The sequence below is a fragment of the Amblyomma maculatum genome, chromosome 10 (assembly GCF_055883805.1).
Source record: "Amblyomma maculatum isolate TAMU_Amacu chromosome 10, ASM5588380v1, whole genome shotgun sequence".
Taxonomy (NCBI): Eukaryota; Metazoa; Arthropoda; class Arachnida; order Ixodida; family Ixodidae; genus Amblyomma; species Amblyomma maculatum.
The window spans coordinates 29,948,973-29,972,696 of NC_139353.1; the positions used below are offsets into that span (position 1 = coordinate 29,948,973).

At 45.2% G+C, this 23,724-nt stretch overlaps 1 protein-coding gene across 2 annotated transcripts in view; it reads right to left on the bottom strand.

Moving 5' to 3' along the window:
- Atg2 (Autophagy-related 2) overlaps window positions 1-23,532 on the bottom strand; it is an 83,584-nt gene extending 60,052 nt beyond the window's left edge. Inside the window, exons 1-11 of one of the 2 annotated variants that reach the window (XM_084582358.1) lie at window positions 23,226-23,532; window positions 18,584-18,752; window positions 17,908-18,069; window positions 15,696-15,801; window positions 12,242-12,434; window positions 7,949-8,119; window positions 6,901-6,997; window positions 2,972-3,151; window positions 1,882-2,004; window positions 585-617; window positions 174-462 (exon numbers count right to left, since the gene is read on the bottom strand). In XM_084582358.1, the coding sequence (XP_084438484.1) occupies window positions 174-462; window positions 585-617; window positions 1,882-2,004; window positions 2,972-3,151; window positions 6,901-6,997; window positions 7,949-8,119; window positions 12,242-12,434; window positions 15,696-15,801; window positions 17,908-18,069; window positions 18,584-18,752; window positions 23,226-23,390 (1,688 nt within the window). In that variant the 5' untranslated portion in view covers window positions 23,391-23,532. Of the gene's footprint in view, window positions 1-173; window positions 463-584; window positions 618-1,881; window positions 2,005-2,971; window positions 3,155-6,900; window positions 6,998-7,948; window positions 8,120-12,241; window positions 12,435-15,695; window positions 15,802-17,907; window positions 18,070-18,583; window positions 18,753-23,225 lie in introns of both variants that reach the window. The other variant, XM_084582357.1, reaches the window with a different exon arrangement.
- Window positions 23,533-23,724: the final 192 nt, after the last annotated feature.

Here is a 23,724-nt window from a genome sequence, read left to right on the forward strand (position 1 = left end):
ATCTTCTAAGTGCAGGTAGACCAAGAAGGGCAAGTCAACTTCTGCATCGAACTGAAACTGACGTATATCCAATGAGATTAGGAGGGCTGCTTCTCTCTCTCGTGGTGAAATGCAGGAGCGAGGATCTTCATACTAGCGCATTGGAAAGGCCTAAGATGAAGAATGTCTCGCACCAAAGGTGGTCCGAGCGGCAGATCTTGGGTAGGAGGCTGCGCAGGGCCGTCAGGTCCCGCAGATTCTGGCCCGCGAGGGCCCTGAAGAAGGTCTCTGCCTGCGCCTGCATCATGGCGGACGTCTTGGGCGAGGGAACGGAGGAAGAGGCAGCGGGCGTCCGGTGCCAGTTGCTGTTGGCGACCCCCGCCATGTCGTCGTGCAACACCACGGCACACGCAGCGCTGCAGTGCACCCGGAAGTGGGACGACTCCACGAGCACGTCCTCCAGGTATCCCTGCGAGGACCTCCCTGCCACCACAGAATGGCGAGGGTGCAAACTTGTTGCGGGAGAAGAACTGTAGCATGCTGCATCAAATGACGACTGGACACACCATGCTAATGTTTGAACACAGAGGCTCTCTCTTACTTACTTTTGCCCTTTGACCTCAACCTTGGCCTCGAATCTGAGTGAGGTGGAAGGGAGAAAGCAAAGATGAGAATCAAATGTTAGGTCAACTTATCGAACAACAGGGAAATGACTGAATGACAGCGCATACACTAAATCTAGGGGATGGTTAACAAGAAAGAATGCATAACGGCAAGTAGACGACACACTGCGTCGCAGCTCTGAACGAAGGTACAAATAGGTGCACAGTTGTTAGCACTCCTCCTCCAAACGTGCGCCTCATTTGCTACATTACGACTTCCAGCAGTTTTTCATGTGTCGTACGCAGCATCAAAAAGATATTGAGCCTAACCGAGCAAATGTTACAAAGTCAGATTTTTCTTGGCAAGTTTAAGAAAGAGTGTCACCAAAAGCAGCAGCTCCTGCCCGGAGACAACAGTAAAATGTTTCCCTTGAATACGATCAGTCGTATTTCTTCAGAGTAATGCCTAACCTAATTCCATAATATGAAAGAATAAAAAGAAAACCTTGAAAAAAAAAAAAAACTGCCTGCCTCGGGAAACCTTAACCCACGGTAAATACAGCCGTACCTAAAATTCGGACCGCACCAACGATGACGAACAAACTTTCTTGCTGCATTTCTGAAGTGGCAAAACCTTACAATTCACGTTTTACGATAGGCAAGGCAGTTAATTTTTTTCGCATTCCTTGATGGCGCAACGACCAGGGGTTCTTTAATGCACATTGACAAAGCACACGGACACCTTGCTTTTTGCCTCCATTGAAAAGCAGCCACCACAGCAGGGACTCGATCCCGCATCCTCTTTCGCGCATACTTCTCTGTTGGCACGCTTCTTTTTCCTTGTTTTTTATAGTCTGAAGGTCGCTTAGTTGCGAATTCATCAATAAAATCTTTAGGTCTATGAACACTACTTTCACGAGAGATTGCACTGGTTCTCGTAAAATTCACTTGTTTTTGTAGCTCAAATTGTTCCAAAACCATGTTGGCACACACCTTTCACTACAAAAAAGCATGAATCTCCTGTTACAGCCCCTTATGGTGGCTGACAGTATTAATAAATGAAATGAAATGAAATGAAACACTGAGCATTCAAAGCAGAAACCGCAAGAACCTAACACTCATGAACATTAGGTTTGGCTCAGTTTATAGGGTTTAACGTCCCAAAGTGACTCAAGGCTACGAGAGATGCCGTAGTGGAGGGCTCCGGAAATTTTAACCATCTGAGGTTCTTTAACGTGCGCTGACATCGCGCAGCACAAGGGCGCCTTTCACGGAAATCAGGATGTCACAAGCTGCTCACAAGCGCTGTAGGTACTGCTCGATATAGAAGAGTCCATGTCCGAAGAGGCAGCACTGCCACTCTCATAGAAGGCTCGCTGGTGAGTCATTGGCACATATTCTTCTTCCGATTCCGATAAGCAGGCTGCGGTGAAAAGCAAAAAAGTACAATAAATATTTCACCCCAGAGCTATGCCCAAGCTTCAAAAGATGCTGTTGTGAAAAGCTTGGAAGTCATTTTCGAATACACAGTTATGTTAGCATGCATAATATTAACATAATTTTGGCGCTTTACCAACACTAAAATGTAGTCATTGTAGGTGCTCATGGCTGCAACCAAGAATTTAAGTAAGTAATAAATTCCGGTGCTCCAGCTAAATTTAGACCAACTGGAGTTCCTTAACGAGCAATGATATTGCACACTACACGAGCACCTTCTGCGCTTTGCCCTGTTCGAATATGGCCACCAACACAAGAACAGCTGCAGGGCTCACTGCTAGAAAACTCTAACATCATGTTGCTACTGAACCACGAAAATCCAAAGCCCCAGAACAAACAGAATGACACCTAAGAAGGGCTAGCACCGTTAACAGCTTGCCTCGTGACAAAAGGGCAAATTTCTCCACGACCCTACTTTTTATCCATTCTTTGTGGGGCTACTTCTCAAAGGTGTGCTGCAGTTAGATGGTGTGTCGATGCCTCGACGTGCGTCGCCACCGGCACTGACCGCCACTGATGAAGAATCATCCAAACCTGGCCCTCACGACTCAGAAGCATTGCCACCGCATAGGTGAGCGCCAGACTCCTTTTGGGCCTGGTCTCGAGCAAGCATACAAAGTGCGCGCGTGTTCGCAACCCGCATGCCGCTCTGGCACCACAGTGGGACTGATGCCCAACTGCCATCAGCCCCAGTATTGCAACTACTACAAGCTTCCAATGGCAGAGTGGGAAAAATAACGAGTCGAGGAGAGAACTGCAACAGAACACGACTCCTGCTCACAGCGATTTGAAGAATCAACTCGCTATGCTCACCACGATCATCAGCGAGTGACATGACAGTGAGCAGCACATCCAACTCGCGTTCTCACGGAAGGTGACGCCCGCCCACTTACCATTCGAGCTGGTTGACCAGCCGCTGTTGGGACCCAGGGACCGGGACGGCTGTGCCTTCCTGTTTAGCAACTGCCGCTGCAGGTCTTGTTCCACAATGGCAAAGTGGTGAGGCTCCATGGGCTTGCACTTGTTGTAGTGCGGGTCGTGCAGGTTGCTCGACACGGGATCATTCCCGGAGGCTGCTTCCGAGAAAGAGACAAAAGAAACAAGCCCTTTTGATCGTACTGCATTACATGCAGATGTGCGTAAACTGCAGTCTTTCAATTTGTTTTTATTACGAAAGCAATACTACTCTAGGTTTCGAGCCTTCAGCATAGCGCGGCGGTAGCCACATAAGTCTTATCCCACGTGACGCTGTGGCGTCACACCCCACGTGACACTAGGGTGAGAGCTGGGCTACCAACTCAAGCGGTCGGCGTAGCGCAGCGGTAGCCACGTCTTACCCACGTGACGCTGTGACATCACGCCCCACGTAACACAAAAGCAAGAGATGGGCTCCTAACTTAAGCGGTCGGATTGGCGTGGTCAGAGCTGCGGCTCAGTTGGCAGGAGCTGCCAACTTGGGTCTCTCGTTTCACATGGGACGGTTATGTCAGAATCAGTCTGCCAGGACCCTGGCATTCAAGTTACCCCTACAGGCCACTAAGGCACGTTCATACAGCTTGGTTAAAGCTGGGCTTTATATGTGGGCTGAGGAAGAAGAAAAAGAGAAGAACGCTCAGTCACCTGAAGCTAATGCTTTCGCTCAATATTTGGTTCAGCAGCATTGAACTCTTGTAATCTTTGTCTTTTCACACGTATATAACAGCTGTGATAATAGCGTCGTTCCATGCGAAACGTCTCGGGCCCCAAAAGCGGCCACCATTCATTCTCCCGAAAAAAAAAAAAAAAAGTGGGGTAACTGCCGATCGTGTGAATGCTGTTTTAAGTAAAGAATTTAGCGAAAAAAAAGTTTTTTTTTATTTGACGTAAGCGACTTTTGAAATTTTCACGAACACGCAAAAGCTGCTTGCAGTTAAATATTTTTAAATCAGGTGCAAAAGCAGATACAATAACAAATTCTATTTTATATTATTGCACATATATGTTGTTCTCCAATGTAACTTCGTGACTGCCTCCTTATAAGGCTTTTCTGTGTTTCCTTGTTCAATAAAGAATTAAAAAATTGTGCGTTCTAAGTATTTCTTATCTTCAAATTCGTTTAACCTTTAGGTCACAATAAATTTTTACATCATTCACCGGTTCATAGAGTTGATGCCAAAAATAACTTAAACTCTCTTTAAGAAGTACTTTTTGGGACAATCAGTACCAAAGTTGGTAAAGTAGAGATACTTTTGTTAAATTGAGAGTTAAAGTAAGCATAAATGCCCTCGGGATAAAAATATGTGACATAGCTCATTAAACACACAAGCATCTTGCCATATAATCCAGAAATTTTTGTTAGAGTAAATTTTGTCTGAAGCGAGAAAAAAAAATTTAAAGTTCACAATTAGTGTCACTGCTCGGCATTGCTGAACTGTGTTTCGTAAGACCTATGCGCCACAGCTCAATTTCGGAGTGCCTATAAACTCTGGATCCAATATATGTGGAGTGAAAAATGGTTTTTTACACTGTAATAGCATTTTATTTATATACATTTGTGTAAAGAAAGCAAACTGTGAACATTTTCAGGTCTTCGTCTAGACGGGAGAATTATAAGACACAAGATATATTCTGCATAACGCTGAAATTGTTACGGGCCATGCAAGAGCCTTATTCTTGCCAATAAGCGCCAACCGTGGCACATCCTTTTAGAAATGAATTACGCTCACGTAATACTCCATCAATGCGCGGCATCAGCATTACTGTCAAGCACATCCTCACTCTAAGCGCACTCGCCAGCTTGAAGCAATTTTCGCAATTCATCACGAAACAAAGAATTCAAATGTTGAGCAGATGAGCGGATGAGAAAACAAAAGGCCGAGAAGACGAATGCAGAAAATGTGCTTGTTTGCAGTTTTGCCCTTCTCCTATACATGTCCATGAGCCCTTTCAAGCCCTCATTTCACTCTGCTCTAAGACAGGAGAAAAATTACGTGATTGTTCTGCCTCTACAAAGCTGACTAATTGTCACACAATATGCGTCACATCGATGCTTTCTTCGCATTCCTGACCACGCCGAGGCCAAAAATGAAGTGTCAATCTCTCGAAAGTGCATCGTTGAAAATGAATTTTAGCCAGCATCAACTGATTAAAATGTGTTGGCTTGAGAAAGAGCTAAAGTAAACATGCGTCTCAAGAAAAGGTCGGCGCCACACATGAGTGAAAGCACAGTTCAGAAGTGCCGACCAGTGACACTGGTTGTGAACTTCAAGGATATATTTCTTGCGTAAGACAAAATTTACTCAAACAAAAATTTCTGGATTATAAGCCAAGATGCTTGAGTGTAATAAGCTATCTCACATATTTTTATCTTGAGGGCCTTAGGTCTCAATCTAATAAAAAGCATTACTTTAACTTTGGGACTGATTTCCCTAAAAAGTACTTTTTAAAGAAAGCTCAAATCCCTTTTAGCATAAACTTTACCGACAGATGAGCGGCGAAAAAAATTGTGATCAAACCATGAACGATGTTTACGATAAAAAGTACAGAAAACACACAATTTTTGGCTTCTTTGTTGAACCAAGAAAATGCAAAAAAGGCTTAAAGGGCAACTCCGGGGGTTTTTTGACATTCGAATATTGTAGTGAAACTTTTACCACAGGTTCTTCTCTCCGTCCTGACGCATTCTACAAAATTTGGGTGCCGTACGATAATCCGTTCACGCGCAATACGGCTTTAAAATATGCTGTTTTCATGGCTTAAGTTGAGAGTATTTCTGCGGGCAACACTGAGTTTCTGATGTCACAAACAGTATACAGGCGTTAATGTCTACTTCCCGCGTGATTATGAAATTGTGAGGTTTATATTGAACTACCTCAGACATTTCATGCAGTGCGGCATGATTTCCACACTTTATTTTCACAATCCAATGCACGTACGAGTGTTTTTCTAATACTGAGTGTGACGTCACCATTTCGTCAAATGTGACGTCGTTTCTGGTCGTAAAATCAGTTTCGGTTTCGATTTGCTGTTTTTCTTTTTTAAAAATACTTCTAATTGGAATTTTGGAAAACGGTTTTTTGTGTTGGAGTCAGGACGTGCCGAGGAATGTAATTCAATTAAAAACAGAAAATGATGAAAAAACCACCGGAGTTGCCCTTTAAATGGAGGCACTAATGAAGTGAAATGAAAGAGCAACCCATCTGCAATGATCTAAAATAGAATCTGGTATTTTATCTGCTTTCGCATTTGATTTTAAAATATTGATGCTAGCATGATAAAAGTACGGCAGACGATACTCTGCCTCGACTAGCTGAAACAACCGGCAACTTTATATGTACGGCAGAAACATCAACACAGTAATGTTTGTCCCTCATAAACAACACAAACCGAACTATTGAATCAGCATCGAGGATAAGTTCACGTTGGCAAGTTTCGACACATTACCTAACAAAGTTTATCTGAAGAGGAGGCTTTTACAAACTAAAAAAGGGCAAAAAAGCATCTTTGTTTCTTGTTGAGCGAAGGTCACAGGGGGTGGGCTGTGTCGACGTTCGCTCCCGATTGATGGACATGGGAATCCCATCTGGTGTAGACGTCAAGAGTTTAAAAGCGGCAGGAAAACATTCCCCGGCAAATCCAATTCTCTCGGCAACAGGTGGGACAAATATCAACACAGCCAAACGAGACACAGAAATAATTTTTACCAAAAGCAAAAAAAAAAAAAAAGTTCAAATCAAGTTCGCCCTCAGCGTTTTTTTTATTAAAGTGGGAAATCAATAACGCAGGCCTTCTTGCAACAAGTGCAAAATGCATCCTATGGGTGCCACTACAAAACTGAACTCACTGGGGCTCAGGAACTCTTGCGCCACCTTTATGAGCAGATGGACCGACCTCGGACGGAGAAAGAAAGCAGTCTGGCCAAGGCTCACATCAAAGTCAATCTGACGGAGAAAGAACAAAACGTGCAACCCGTAAGACGACCACACACACGTAGCATATTCATCCAGATTCTCACAGAAATAGTTTTCCAGGGAGGAAAAAAAAAGAAAAAGAACCTTGTTGCAGCACTTCCATCACAAAAATGACCACATGAAACTGAGAGTCAACGAAAGTAAGCAATTACAATTCGACAACTAAAAACTGTCGCAAGCTTGAAAAAATTAATTTATAAATGCGGACCTCGTACGATCTACCCACACAGATCAGAAGTTCAAAACGAGTATTCTGAAAAAAGAGCTGTTTAAAACTATCATTCCTGCAGTTCATTGAAAGGGGCTACTATCGTACTGAACAGTCACCTCCTCATAACAAAGTTTTAGCACAATTGGTGATGAAGATTTTAGTTTAATGCAACATGACGGCTTGACCAAAGGGTGCCATGCAGTGGTGGAACTGACAACAGACTCCTAATAGTATCTTCTGTAACTGAATAAACTGCAATTTGTAGCATGATGGTACATATCACATATTACGTTTCTCTCTGTTCTGGTGACCTTACAAGGTCACGTGGGCTTTATGCCTCTTTGTGGACACTTGTTACAAACCACTTGTGAGCCAAGTAAAGCTTTTGCCTTGAAATTTTTATTCCATAGCAGCCCGTGACAGGATCTGCTATTCGGCACAGTTTGGCGTTATTGACACAGCAGTTTCACCCCTGGCCATCACTAACGCATCATGGCTTTCTCGGGGCAGGTCCAAAAACCACATTTTGCCCCAGCTTTCCCAGGAATGCTTGTATTCAACAACCAGCGGTAACCCAGAGTGATACCAGATACCGAACACCGCACCTCACCTATCTGTTGTGCAACCTCTACCCACCAGGCCAGGACCGCAGTAAGTTATGGCACGAGTATATAGCAGCTGAGAATGCAGCAAGAAATGATGAGACTCACCCCGGAGCCTTCCAGAGATTCGTCCTGTTTGAGCCGAATTCTGACCTCCTGCTGACCTGTCAGCTGACAGACGAGTATGGGTGCCGTGGGGGGCTCAGGGGGCAGCGACTGGTGGGTCGGGGCGAGTGGTGGCGAGGCGCCAGCACCACCTGCCATCATTTCCTGGGGCTCCTGCGAAAAGATCCCGACCCATCGTACCGACACACCTTGTGGCCGATCACATGACCTCTTCAGCTCAGTTGCAACGTGTGGCGACAATCAGTCAGTAATGAAAAATGGGATGAAAAAAAAAAAAAAGGCAGGTGTGCCGAGCAATGCAAACTGCTCTTGGGCCACTATGAAAGGTACTATCACAAAACCAAACCAAATAAACAAAAACAATGTACAGATGCAACAAGCTACAGGTGACAGATGAGCTCTGGTACCGTATTTACTCGCGTAATGAACCCACCTTTTTTCCAGATAAGTTGACATAAATTTGGGGGGAGGGTTCATTACGCGGGGAAAAAAAATTTAGATATTTTTTAGGTCGAAATTTCATGTCACAATGAAGATAGGAAAATCGCAATCCCAACCTTACCTTTATAGTAAAAACACGTACGCGATGAATGTGAATTAAAAATTCATTTTTATTTTCATGCTGCTGGCTGCTTATGGTCTGTCTCACTCGGGCTCGCTATCTGAATCCACGCGGCATAACGTAGTACGCCTTCTGAGGCACAACCCGTTCCGGCGCATGAAACGAGTCGTCCAACCACTGCTCGCCTTAAATTCACTCGCGGCAATGCCGTGACTTCTTGCAGTGGCCCGCGCGTGATTCTGTATCAGCTCGTGGGATACGGCACATCCTTCGTTGCGGAGCCTCTTCACATAGCTCAGAACTTCTTCCTCGACGCGAGGAAACTTGCCCTGCTTCGGCCCGCGAAAGGCCCGGCGATCTTTCTTCGTCGCTCTGAGTTCCTCTTGTTGATTCCTCCAGTAGCGCACACGCACGGGGTCTACACTAAAATGCCGTCCAGCCGCGCGATTGCCATGCTCCAAAGCATGCTCCACGACTTTGAGCTTAAAACCGGCCGTGTAGCTAGCGCAACGCCCCATCGCACAACGCGCAGAAAATGCACAGCACGCACGAAATAATGCAAAGGTCGTAGCGAAGCACTCAAACAGCAACAAAATAGGACTGGCGAAATGGCGACCGACGCTGTCCAAGTGCGTTGTCTTTACTTCGTTCTGCCGCCGCCGCGCATGCATGGCGCTATAAGCAGAGGTTTGCTAAAGCCCCTCAATAAACTAAAAGTAGCGCCAACATGTGAAGTTTGCCGCCCGCCTCCTCTCCTGCGCTCTCCTTCGTCGTTCGACCCTCTCATTGGCCGAGCGCCGTCACGTGCGCGCGCGCGCTTTTTTTTTTTGCTGGGCGTGCAGCTTCCTCCTTTCCAGCGGGGCGGGCGGCGCGCGCGCGGCACATATCGCCGTGTGTTTTGCTGCCACGCGGACTGCTACTAAATCGTTCCCGCTGGCTATTTAATTTTTTTTTCAAGCATGTTGCGCTCTTTGGCCGGCGGCTGATAGAAGCACGGTGGTGAAGGCGAGTTCAACCAACGCAGACATCGCGTACAAATGGTGTCACGCACTGACAGTTGAAAACGAAACCGTTTCAGCGCAAAATATAAAAAAACTGCTACCACGCTTCTCATGTTTCATGGTAGCTTACAATTCAGTCCAACCTGCAAAGAAACCACACAGACTGCAGCTTCCGCAGCCTAGTTAATTTTTTTTTCAAGCATGTTGCGCACTTTTGTCAACGGCTGACGGACTCAAGGAGGTGAAGGTGAGTTAAATCGACGCCAAAATCGTGTACGTATGGTGACACACCATGGCAGCTGAACACGGCACCGTCTCAAATCCAAATATAAAAAAAAAATAACTGCTACCTCCCTCCCCAAGTTTACCGGTAGCTCACAAGTGAATCAAAGCTGCAAAGACTCCACACAGACTGCAGCTTCCGCCGCCTATAGTTAATTTGATCTGCAGCTGAAGTTGAAAATACATGGAAGACAGCTGCTGCCACACTTCTCAAGTTTACCGGCAGCTCGCAATCCAGTCAACGCTGCGAAGAAACCATACACAGACTGTTCCTAAATTGTTCCTGTCCGCCGCCTAGTTACAAATTTTATAAAGAATGCCGCTGAGTGGCCAAATGTGACGAACTACGGACACACGGAGATGACGGCGAGTTGAACCAGCGCCGAAATCGCGTATATGTGGTGTATGACACTCACAGCTGAAACTATTCTGGCGGGAAATCCCTGTCAACATTCGGTAATTGTGTTTCAGCAGTGAGCAATATTTTAACCTGAACACATTGCGACGAAATGCAAGGCTCTGGTGAGACCCGGCGCACGGCCGCCTCGATCGGCACGCGCGCGGCGCTGATCGAGACGGCTGTGAAGGGCGCCTGCTCCGCAGAGCGCGCGCTAGTCGCGCACCCCGTAGGTGGAGCCACGGTCGAAATGCGAGAGGAGGAGCGGCGCCGCCGGAGGAGGAGAGAGGAGATGGCGCTACTTTTAGTTTATTGAGGGGCTTTAAGGTTTGCTTTGCATTTAATAGATGGCACCGGCAACCTGCATCATCATCATCATTGTAAAAAAAAATCTAGAGAAGTTTGACAAATTGGTTCGAGAAATACAAAGAAAATAGCCGAGCGTGGTGGAAACTGCCGTCACCCCATTTCAAAGAGGACGCCCCAGTAAAGCCCTTTGCGCATCCACCAACGAATCATGCAAGGTCAATGAACGATCAACGAAAGCGTGCAGTCGACGCCCGCGTCACCCGCGTTCGCGTCGCCGGTGTTCAGCATCGTTGGCTTCAAATGATGTTTATTTTATCACTGCGCGATCAGACAATTTTATGATCGTCGACAGTCGACAGCGCCGGCCAATTGAGCCGAGATAACGCGAACATGCTGAACACCGACCCTGCGGGCGGGTGCGCGTTATTTACGCGACGTAAAAAAAAAATTCAATTTTCGACGACAAAAGTGGGGGGCGGGTTCATTACGCGAGTGGGTTCATTACGCGAGTAAATACGATAATTACCCCTTGCACGTGCAGAGATAAACTCTAGCCCTCTTGAGCGCGAGCATGATAGCATTTCAAGTTATCAGACAGCGTGCACCATAAAAACACTAAGATGAAGAAAATATTTCTCCTTAACTTGTAGCTGGTTCCTTCCTTTTCGAAAGTATCCTAATGCTCAGGCCTCTGCCTGTGAGCAGGCGGCACTAGTAACACACCGCATCCCATTATAGAGCAGTTTTGCTTCCCAAATTCCAGACAGTGCGATAAGCAGCGAAAAATTTAAGAAATTCTGAAAAAACTGTTGCTGCCGCATAGTTTTCCTCTCGAGAGCGCAAGACTTCTAGTCACTTTTTCATCAAATGAATCTTTTAAGGTGCAAGCAGTTTTTGGCAGTTAGTTTTTTGTTAGGGGGGGAAGGGGGAAGGTCGCCATTTATCATTTAACCCTCGGATAATATTTGGGAATTTTTCCCCCTTCCTTTGAAGTATGAATTTATGAGGTTTTATTGCAATACACTTTATCAATAGGACTGAGCCCAAAATGTAGCATTATTTTTGCTGTAAGAAACTCGAGACACCAAATTTTACCTGCAGAGGTTGCAGGTATCTGCGACAGATATCACCAGCATTTTTCTAAAGGCAACATTTTTAAAACCATCTTAGTCCTCTGAAAAAAAGTTTTAATGAGACCGACGCATTTCATTGGAGAACAAGGAGCCTAAAAATGTGACAAAAGAAATAGTTGATAATAGTCAGCAGATTACCGATTAATAGCAGATTTAACTAGCATGCCCAGTTAATGGACCAAGCTTCAGTCAGAGTTACATTATCGAATGCAGCTTACCGTCAATCTTCCTGCCTGTTAAACAACTTGAGTTAAAAACTTGAAGAAAAACTTCCCGCTTCTAAAACGGTAAGGTTTTCTGGACTCATTTCTGACTACAATTCCCAGTTCTAAAACAGGCATAATAGTTTTACCTTTATTGCATTTGTTGCTATTAAAAACAGACCAACTGCACTCAGTTTAGAAAGCTCCCTGAAGCAAAACACATGCACCCCACACTCAACTGCATTAACAAAAACTTTTTTTTTTTGTCTAGAATTTTCCCCACCCTAAAACCTTCATCATGGTTTGCAGGAACTAACAATAGATACCGGCAAGCCAAATCCCCCTCAGTACAGCATGCGGTCTTAGAAGAATTAGTCACAACACTTACTTCGGTGTCAGTGGTCAACCTCGTCATCATCTCTGACAGGGGCTTTGCCAGTGAAAACTCGTCCGTATAAAGGCACACGCCATTGAAGAGTATTGTCTTCGTAGATACAGAGAAGCGTTCATGAACACGCTGGGCAATCCTCTCGGCCGCTACTTCACCGAACTCGGAGCACTCTTCGTCAAAGTAGTCCATCCTGCGCAGCAGAAAGAGGACGATACAGAAAGCCACAAGCATTCGGTTGTGTTCGCTGAGGGCCGCATGAAAAGAAGACTTACTTATCTGGCCCTACCACCAGCAAGACGAGACATTGTTTGTCACAACCCAGAATTCCCTGCCCCGATTCCTCCTACGTGTAACATGCTACAAAGTGCCACCTAGCAGGACATGAGTTAAACACATCACAGAGGCTACTTCAGGAAGCAGTGGGTAAGACATCACTTCTGAATACTGCCTCTGCGGAATAAAAAAAAAATAATAATAATAAAAAACAGCTCATAATTTGTTGCTGCAAACTTTCAGACATTGTATGGATGAGGAACTATATTCTCAGCCCTTCCCAGAATTCATATTGAGTTGACGCACCTTGCAAACGTCTAATACTGGTCCAACTTCATTTTTCAACACATGGTCAGTACAAACAATTACATGCTCCTACAAGATTACCTCGGAAGGAGACTGCAGCCATGAAATTAAGAGACGCCTGCTTCTGGGAAAGAGAGCAATGGTTAGCCTTGACCGCCTAGTAAAGAGCAGAGACATTAGTCTGCCAACGAGATCCGTATAACCCGTGCTATGGTCTTTCCAGTTGTGATGCATGGATGCGAGAGTTGGACTGTGAAAAAGGCTGACCGCCGAAGAATTGACGCGTTTGAATTGTGGTGCTGGCGAAGACTCTTAAGAGTTCCTTGGACTGCCAGAAGATCAAATCAGTCGATATTGTCGACCATAAACCCTGACTGCTCATTGGAGGGTCAAATTCTAAAGTTAAAGCTCAGCTACTTTGGTCATCTGATGAGAAGAGAGGAGTCGCTGGAGAAAGATTTGATGTTGGGAAAGGTTGAGGGTCGCCGGAGAAGGGGTAGGCAGCGAACGCGATGGTTAGATGGCATTCTCGAGGCATTGCAGATGAAGCTATGTGATGTTAAGAAGATAGTGAGAGACCGGAAAGCGTGGCGTGACATGGTCCATAGGGTCACGAAGAGTCGGACACGACTGAACGCCTGAACTGAACTGAAAGAATATGCAACTGAGATTTTCTTTTTCTTTTTTAAGTTTTAGACAACATTCACGTCGCCATGGTAACAGTCGTGAGCAGACAACTCAAGTCCACTTCAAAAACTAAAGGATTCCTATCGCCCCTGTGGTGCAATAGGCAGCCTCCTGAATGACTTTCCAAAATTCACAGTGCTGCCTTGAAATCGCGCTACTTCAGATTATATATCTGCATTTCTTCAGTGCCTGTCAAAATTTTTCACCCAAATAAAATGCTGACTATCTCCCCTATTGCGTGTCACACAGAAGTCCAGCTCTTTCATTCTAGCCCATGGGTCATGGCTCAAATAGTTGCGCCGATGGGACAGTGATTCGTTCCAATAACGGACAACCCTAGGTCCACTTCGCGTGGCAAAAGACGATGGAACAAGCACAGCTGTGGCTTTCCATACAAAGGTCCCGACACTGGTCCGGGCTCGGCCGCACCGCTTTGGACGGCAGCGAGCCTTGCCCAGTCCCTGTGCAGTGCCATTCCTGCTCCCAGACCCCAGCCCGACCAGCTCAGCCTTCAGAGCCAATCCTTTTCCCAAGGTTACGGATCCGTTATGCCGACTTCCCTTATCTACATTAGTCTAGAGACTAGAGGAGCACACCAGACAGCGCATGAGCAGCACTGCTCCACGGAGCCGCCGTCCCTATCTCGGGGTGAACCCATTCCAAGGACTCTATCTCCTTAGAGAAAACTCTTCCTGATGCTCCCATCGGCATCTCCGAGCTAGTTTGCGTTGCTGCACTGGACTTGACTGCAACCCCTACCACTGTTACGGCCACACCCAGCTTTTTTTTCTCTCTCTCGACAGGCTTCTGTTGTCGATGTTATGCGACCTTTGCAGGCCGAAGTGCTAGGAACTTTTTTGCCCACGAAGGGGCGCAGAAAGGGGCGCAGCAGGGTTAGCGGAGCCTCTTCCAAGCGCACACCCATGTGAGAGCCCGGCGCCAAGCCTGGGGACGCTTGTACCCATTTTTACCGGTGGGTGTCCAGCGGTGTGTTTCGGACTGACCACCTCCCACAGCCGAAACAGGTAGCCAAACCACTCGGCCAATGTATGATCACAAGCTATGCCGTATGTATAAACTTGGTTTATTAAGAAACAATGATCCCATAACAAGCTTGGCACGGCTAACAGAAAGGTCCTACTAACAGAAAATATGCCAACCTGAAATATGGCATGTAGCCAAATGTAGATCTAATAATGGGCATCGGATGTTGAAATTCCATTTACCCACATTTCTAAATTGACTAATTCCAGAAATTGACACTGACATCTATTGTATATCGCCAAGAGAACTGCGTGCAATATTTGTACAATGATGTAATATAGCAACTTCACTTTCCTTGCTTTATAATGTTCTTTTTTGAAACGATGTGCCATCAGTTATGTATGTTCTTGTCCTATTATACTGTTTTTTTCCCTTAGCCACATGCTCCTCTGCTGCCCAGTGTGATAGGGGGTCAGGGCTCCTCAAGCTGTTTTGACAACAATTTTTTCTGCCCTCCATGTAAACTTTTGTTTGCAGAAAGAAGAAGAGCAACTGCCCCCCCAACGCACTCTGAACAATTCACATTTTTTGCACGATGCTGTACGCTCTAGAGAGTGAGCGAAAAGTTGTCTGCTACGCAGAAAATTTGGCAGGAGGATGCTTAAGCACCACATTTAGTTAATTAAGGTTATGATGAAAGGGCATTCATTCATGCACAGTCGTGAATGCTGTTCTTTGCCTACAAAGACACAATTCATCAACAAGGTAACCTCGATGTGCACGCAAGACGTAGACCACTCACATCGAGACAACATACTTTATATTGCTTGTGCACTATCTGTTGGGGCGGTGGCGGTAATCAGAATGTGGTGGCTTTCTGGTGGCTGCGACATGCCGTGCTTTTCTACAGAATTTCTATTCTAGAGAATTACTATTGTTTAAAACTGTTACTATTGCCAATTACCATCGATATTACTATTATTATGTTTTATTTATGTATAACAAGAAAGGCGCAGCACAAGCATGATGCGACAAAGGCTTCATCTGACAAAGCCTGGCAATTCATTTCAATCATATCTATGAATCAGTGCCTGACCTTATTTGGACAAAAGGTACCGCCACAAGAAAGTTTTTACTGCTAGAAAAAAGTAAAAATATAAATATAAAACTACAAAATAGAAGTTATAAAAGAAGCACTCACGATGCGAGACGCAGTTCTAGTGCGACACCATGCTTCGAACCGGGTCCAAGCATATGTTCCACTCTGACGACGACATTGGTCAGCTTCACCTTGATCCTGCTCAGCACTGCGGAAGCAAGGTAACGGGGGAAGGCAGGAGGGAGAAATAGTTGCCTTTTAGTTACCTTTAGGTTTGTCACCAGCACACAGGCAGCTTGAGACCACCGCACACTAGTCACAGCGTTAAAAATTCAGAGGAGCACTTCGGTCACTTTACGTGCAGCAAATCTATCATCACCCCTGCCAGTGTCATCATCAATTCTCACTATTATCAGCAATATCACTATCCTCATCATCTTCACCAAATGTCTTTAACCAGCACTGTCTATGACTATATTTTTTAAAGGTTAGACAGAAACTTATCGATATCCCGCGGACACATCTTGAGGACGGACCTCACCCATGCGAGATTTTTACCATGAGCCAAGTAAGGCTTCCGTTTGCACCTCAAAACAAAACAGGCTGATAGTACTGCATTTCTGCCACTGCTGCAGAAATGCATTCCGAGCAAGACCACTTGTCACTGATGGTAAATTATCATGTATTTCATCTACTTTCCTTCTTCCTACGGGAGCCCCTGCAGAAGCTCGTACATTCTGTCGAGTCTATTTTCCAATTTATTTCCCCACTTACTACTTCTTCCTCTTCTTCATCTTCCTTTTCACCAAAGCTCACCTAGATAATATGGAAGAATTCCATCCCTGCATATGCAGGGATGGAGTGCACATCAGATGCAACCACAAACATACACTGTGTATACTTCTAAAGCCACAGGTAGTCTTTAATGTTTTTCATCCGAGCTTGGATTTTCTATGCCTCCCACAGCGTGCAGAGCCAAGAGTGAAAAAATACTAATGCAACATGCTGTTGATCCCCAAGACTGAAATGACAGCCTTACTCTTGGACCCACTCATCACACCTATACACAAGGGCATTAATAGGCACCAGCTGTATGAGAGAGAGAAAGAGCTCCTCAAACATTCTCGGAGGTGAAAGGGTCCCCACTGCATATCCGAATTTCTTACGGAGTACTTCACCCGCAGCGAGGAATACTGGAAAGCAGTATTTGCCTTCGCTACTGTTAGGCCAGAGGCAGAGATTCTGCGGCGAAGTTGAAGCTGTGCCAAGATGTTCTCCCTCTGCGGGCACGTTTAATCCTTCTAGCACCAAACGTTACTTTTTCAACGAATTTATTGCAAGTGAATGTTCAGTGTCAGGCTGGAATGGAAACCATCACAGCGTTGCTAGGGGGTACGCCCTGGAAAAAAACCATTTTTTTACAACTGAAGCCACGTTTTCTACCCAACAATATCCAAGCCAAGTATGAAGTGTCCACTTCCCAATATTGCTGCTGAGAAACGGAAGGCCTACCAATAACAGTGGGTAAACTATTGCAGCGTCTCTTTCTTTTCCCTCCAGGCAATTTTTAGAAACCATGGTGTTAGAGTCTCTCCTCATCTTATCTTAGCGTATTATAGGCTTCACGGTGTGCCACACTCGAGTTAAAAACAGCGAAATTCGTGTACTCTTGAGTGTGGTTACTCCACGGCATGTGCTGTGCGGTGAAGTGGCACACATGTACAATACCACTATCAGTAGTATTCCATTGATCCTCATAAAAGCAAAAAAGGAAAAACAGCCCCATTCTCTTTGCAGGCCCATAATTCTAGGATGACTCTTGCAGCACTGGCATGATACAGATCTCAGGAGTAGGTCAAACACCAGATTCTTTCGGACCGATATTGATGCAAATGGTCACAAGAGGCTCAAGCACAGAAAAGGGCACAAAAGATTACACCCACTTCCTGAGAAATTAGAGAACCTTAAATGCTGCCTCAACGAAAAAGACGGGCCTGCAAAACGACACCCTTCAACATTACACCATCAGTAGACCCACTTTCGGAGCGACATTTACATTATCTTCACTCAGATTAGAGTAATTGGAGATTACTGCTTACACAGAAATTTCCACCTCCATGCCCTTAATACATTGAATAAACTTAGGCAGTGTTCTCAGCCTCGGACTGCCTCAATAACAGTTTTATTGGTGAACAGACACAAAGGAAACAAGGACTGAATTGGATGGTGCTGTCCTCGTGGTTCCGTTCAAAGCCCACGAAAACACTTCAAAACACTCAGTCAGCAGAAAAATGCGCGGCTTGCTTTTACTAACCGGTCTCGATGGACTGGGCAAAATGTTCGTAACTTGGGTTGATGGTTCCGCTGCTAGCAGCATAGGCCTCTTTCTCGGCATCCAGGGGGTCTTTCTTCAGGTACTCCTCAGCCATTTGCATGCTGGACATCATGCTCCCCCACATGGGCTCAAACATGGACACTGCACAGGGAGACGCAACAACGCAGGGCACAACAGTGAGAGCACTGCCCACTCCCAGAGAGAAAAAACACAACACCACCGAGTCACACACAAAAAAAACTTGCCAACGATTACTACGCCTGTGTAAATAGACATTCTGCAACAGCAGCTTGCAATGTTGAAACTGTCTTTATTCATTTATTTCTGTCTTCATACTTTTCTTTATTCCAGTCATGATCTAGGCATGACTAACCACAACCACTCATCCCGCTACAGAAGGGAAGAAAGAAAGAAAGAAAGAGAGAGAGAAAGAAGGAAAGAGAGAGGGAAAGAACAAAGAAAGAAAGAAAGAAAGAAAATTGGCACTCATGTGTCATAATGTTTCTACATGTTGCTACGTTGTGCAGAAAAAAATAATAATCCAATACCCACTAGCCCGAGAGTTTGCCCTATGATGTAAACTTTCAGGGACACAAAAAAATGTCAGCCAGTTCCAAGTAACACCAGAACGCAAGGTGGCAGCAGGGCAACATACTATCGTCAATCCTCTCCTTGGGCTGCACAGTGAGTGATAGGCCGTCAGCCTCAATGACACTGTTCTCCATGAAGGGCTTGGTCCAGGGAATGGCCACCTCCAGAGTCGAGATGTAGCCCTCAACAAAGTGGATGGGCAAGTTGTACTTGTCAGCCAAGTCATTGAGGCCCTGTGTCAAAAGTTGCAAAGTGCACATATAGAGGCTCGGCACAAGTAGGGCAGTACAAACTCTCAGAAGCAGTCAGTCAACCATTATTATGCATAACTGTCCTGCAGATACTGAGAAACCAATGTTCAATTCGTGTTATGACACTGATACTACAATTGCACCATAGCAATATCGGGAATACTATCTTGTAAGTGTTTTTGTAATCTGCATGAAATACTATATGTAAATGTTTTCGTATGCATTATTCCCTACTTTCTCAATTACACTTGTACATGGATCCAGGAACAGCCTTCAGGTATGGGTCCAATGAATACGGTAAGAGAAGCTTAATACGTCCCAAATCAACTCAGGATATGAGAGATGCCGCAGGAGGGCTTCGGAAATTTCGACCAACTGGGGTTCTTTAACGTGCACTGCCTCACACAGCACACAGGCACCTTTCTTCCCACTTCCATTGAAAAGCGGCCGCCGCAGCCGGGATTCGATCCTGCATCCTTGGATACAGCAGTCGAGCGCCCTAACCACTGCACTACTACGGCTGAATGTCTACTGTTTTAGCCCGCAATACTTTGCCGCACGAGCAGAGGCTCTTTATTTTTCTTTCCTTTTGCATGCCTCAACATAATATATGTCTGTAGTATTGTCATCTGCCTTGCTGTTGGTCTTCAACATTCAGTACTTACAAATATACTTTGACCAAGCCAAACTAATGATGCAGCTTTTAGGCAAAAAAGACTTTCCCATATATTCTCTCCTAAAGTAAGGAAGGAAGCACACCATGCATTCATAATGCACCAAGATTTGATTTCAAGCATCTTAGATCTCCACCACTGATTTTAGATAAAGTGCATCAGGATACAGTAGTTCCAAAATGCAAAACGATGCAGAGAAACATGAATGCAGAAGTGTGATAAGTACAAGGGCTTACAGCAACTGTGGTTAGCAAGCATATACCTAGACATCAATTCCTATGGCCGTGGCATAATAGTACTTGTAGCAGAAGTTACACATCAGCCCGAACCTTCACTTGAAGGTTTCAGACTGTTAAAAAAATTCCAGAAGATGAAAGAAAAAAAAAAAAGAAAATCCTTCTCAAGTTTAACAAAACTCTCATACTATACATCTGCGCTTCATATTCATTACTCACTCCAATGAACAAAACTCAAAACACACAACGAAATATCGATTCTGTTTTTCACAATTCACATCATGTGAAAAAAAATAATAATGGTTTTAGAATGATAGTCGTCAACTGCTTCCTCATCACCTCCGTATCCCTCCTGTGCAAATGTCAGCACCCTATAGCAACTCAATAGACTTTTATAGTGCTTCTCTTTCTTTAGTTTTTCAATACTGAATGCTGCACGACAAATTATTCAGTCTGCTGGGAGCCCTTCTGGCATAACGAGGAAGTTCCATAAGGTGCAAAACAAGTAATCATGAAAACATGCTCTTCTTACATTGCACACACAATTAAGTTAAAAAAAAAAAAAGCTTGCCCAAACTACACTAAAAGAGGGAGAGAGAGAGAGAGGCCTAAAGACTTCGTGAAATAGAAGCATTTTATTTCTGAGCAATTCACCCTACACCTCTGTCAAAAGAAATGTGTGCAGATATTAGTGCAATGAAGGACCCTAGGACTGGGTGTTTGAGCCTGATAAAGAACAGGCAGGGACGAAAAATGCACATGCAAATTATCAAATACACTGTTTGTGTCAGCATGTGCTCTTATCCCAAAATGCACTGCCCTAACTGTGCTTGGTGCTTTGAGCAGTTCAAGATATATAAATGATCTAAATGAGACCCCCCAACCCCCTCACAAATGACCCATTATATCCACCCTTGTTGATATTCATCATTGCTCTCAAGACAAAGAATAGCCAACAGCAACACAGACAGCCTACTGTTGGGTTTCCTTTTCCTAAAAATAAAAAAAAAAGTTATGAGCTCAGTTTACTGTCGGTGTCAGATAAAGCACAAATAAGACAAATGAAATGGGAACAGCAAAACAAGACAATTTCAGCTGAGAGAGAATGGATACCAGTGCAGTAAATTTTCACTCTGATGGCACAAAGAATGCAGTGTGGAAATGCCACTGATATTTCTGCATTGTGGTCTTGTTTCAGTTATTGTGTTGTCTCATTTGACAGTGATGGTACATATTCTCTTGAGAGCATTGAAAATCAATGCTGCTAACTAATGGTTGCAATTATTTTCATTTGACACTATTATTTCTAATTTCTTTTAGTGAAAAACAAGAACATAGTAGGTTCTCAACCAGCAACTATGGCAGGACAAAATGAAATACTTGAGTCCAAAACTTTTCACCTCATGTGAACAATGAACATTGAAGACACAAATCAACTTTCCTTTCCCTCCCTCCCTTTCCCTCCTTTACAACTTCCTCTCATATACAACTCAGGCTGACAGCAGGGGTGGAATTACCCCAAGAACTCTCAGTTCCATGCCCATGCAGGTTAGTATTCCCAGAAAAAAAGGCTTTGAACTCTGCAAGCAGAGATGGCCACTCCCCACTTGCCTTCCTTCTTAGAGGTATTCCTCCTCTAGCCTCCCTGGTACAATGAACTTCCCTCTTACCTTTGGAGTACAAAGACATGCCTCCAGCACCCAGCCCAGCAACCCTTCCCTCCCTTTGCTGCCATTCCAGGCACTTTCCAACTAACCAGTTTCCAGCCACACAAAGGAAGGGGAGAGAAGGAGCAGGTTGCAGCAGACAAACCACCACACCCCCTCTACACACAGCTAATCTCCTCCAACCCCCAGTACAAAGACCCCAACTTTTTTCAGAATCCTGTGAAGCCCACAACACCTGAATGCCATGGTGCATTAAAATCACCTGTCCCCTCTTGACTGATTTGCAGCAAAAAAGGGGAGGCAGGTGTGCTGCTGCCTAGGCATAAAGCCAGCTCAAGGATTCTAGGAAAAGAAGGTCAACCCCCTCAGCCAGGAAAAAAGTATGAAGGTCAGAGAGAATCCTGAACAATGAATTTGAAGCTAAAAATGTAAGCAGGGAAATCCAAGGGGATAATTAAGCAGCACAGACTCCATTCTAAAGTGGATAACAGGAAGTACATGGCAGTGCTGGCACACATTTCGTTTCAGTACAAACAACACTAGACAGAAACAGATGCCACCTGATAAGATAATTTTGTGTGCGCGACCAGTTGAACATCCGCCATAACCTCTCAGTGAAACTTGCTAAGAGCGTGCCTCGTTGTTTACAAAGTGCGACAGGATGTCACAGGATGCCCACCGATAGAAAATAATTTCACTATTGTAAACCAACAAAAAGACAGGGTCATGCAAGTTAGTTACAAGCATGTTTTATTAGCCACCTGAGCCATTCTCAACGAGGCGTGAGCAGCACAAAGCAAACATGGACGAATACATCACGGCGCTGAACAACTGCGCTACCCTTGCAAAGTAAAGAAATGCGTGCGCCGTAAAAAGAAACCACGGAGATAATTTCGAAAAAAAAAATTTTTTTCTTATCCCGATCGAACACCGAGCAATAAGCAAGAACCAGAACATCTTAGCTCAACAAGATTGGGCGGGTGCAAACAAAGCAGTCAAGTTAACAGCGAATCTGCGGTCACACCTCTATCTATGCCAAGAAGCGCAAAAGGAAGGATGCGTCGCGGACTCGCGATAGAGCTACTAAAATAAAAATACGCACGAGATAAGATACGAAAACGCTTACTAGCCTTGAACTAATGCCAAATGTCAGTGTTTCAAAGTGTCACGCGGCGAAACAGAGGAACGGGCAGAAACGTGAACGGGCACGTCCAGCCTCGAACTACTGCGCGCGTAACAACAACGCGTCAAACAGCAATGTTTTCTTTTCCGCCAACTTCACGTGGCGACGCAGTTACACCAGCTGACAGCTATAAACGCTCTCCGAGCGCAATGCAGTGCGTTCGCTGTTGTTGCTACGGCTACGGGAACGACACTTTCAGAACGGGGGCCCGTATCTTTAGAGCAGACCGAAAAATTCGTCGCCCCACTGCAAACAAAGTTAGGCTGCTCACCGAATCGAACGTTGGAACAAAAAAACACAAGGCAACGAGAGGCCCTCGACAGACGGGTGTATCGACCAACCAAAGCGCGGCCGAGTTTAGGGCGGATGATTTGGCAATCGCTTTTGTTTTACGATTCCCCCGAGTGAGTTACTTTTTGACCCATGTGTAAGCCCGTAGACGGGCTGACGCGAAGCGGAGGAAGGACCCGTGGGTTGAGAAAGGCTCGCAACAATGTTTGAGCGCATGCCAAAGTCCAGAGAGGGGGGGTCTTTTGTGAGCACAAAGCAAAAGTGGACGACACACACGGTCACTCTTGGGAGAGTTAAGCAGAATGCGTGCGCGCTTCGGGGCGGACCAATTGACCGTCGTCTGCTCGGCACACAGCAACGACGCGCAAAGAAAACGTGACAAGCCCCATGAGCCCAGTAATCACCTTGACATCGAGGTAGACGTCTGTAATTCGGCCCTTGCCATTGTAGAGGTCCACGGACAGTTGGTCCAGGCTGAGCTTCTCTTGGAGAAACTGGCCTCCGTAATGCTGTAGGAGGTACCGACAGGTCCGTTTCTTGAGGCCGTCGGAGCACGGGAACCACGGCATCGTGCTACGGGATGCCCCTGGCTCAGCTTAGCATAATTGCAGGGCTAGTGCAGGGCAGATCAGCTGTGCTCGGAAACAAAATTCAGTAAACAACGACACGCCATTCTCTACCACTCATGACATCAGGATTTTCGTCAGGCGCGCGACGGCGGCGACACCCATGGCCGCCGATCAGAAATCTCCGTACAGTAACTTGATTACTGCAAGCAAGTTAATTCATTTTAAGCTATCTATAGTATAAGTATTATTTTAAAATATTTCACATTATGTTTTTTTTTTTTTAAATAGTGCAGTATTATATTACTAGAAAAAAGTGTTGACAGTTTCGCATTTT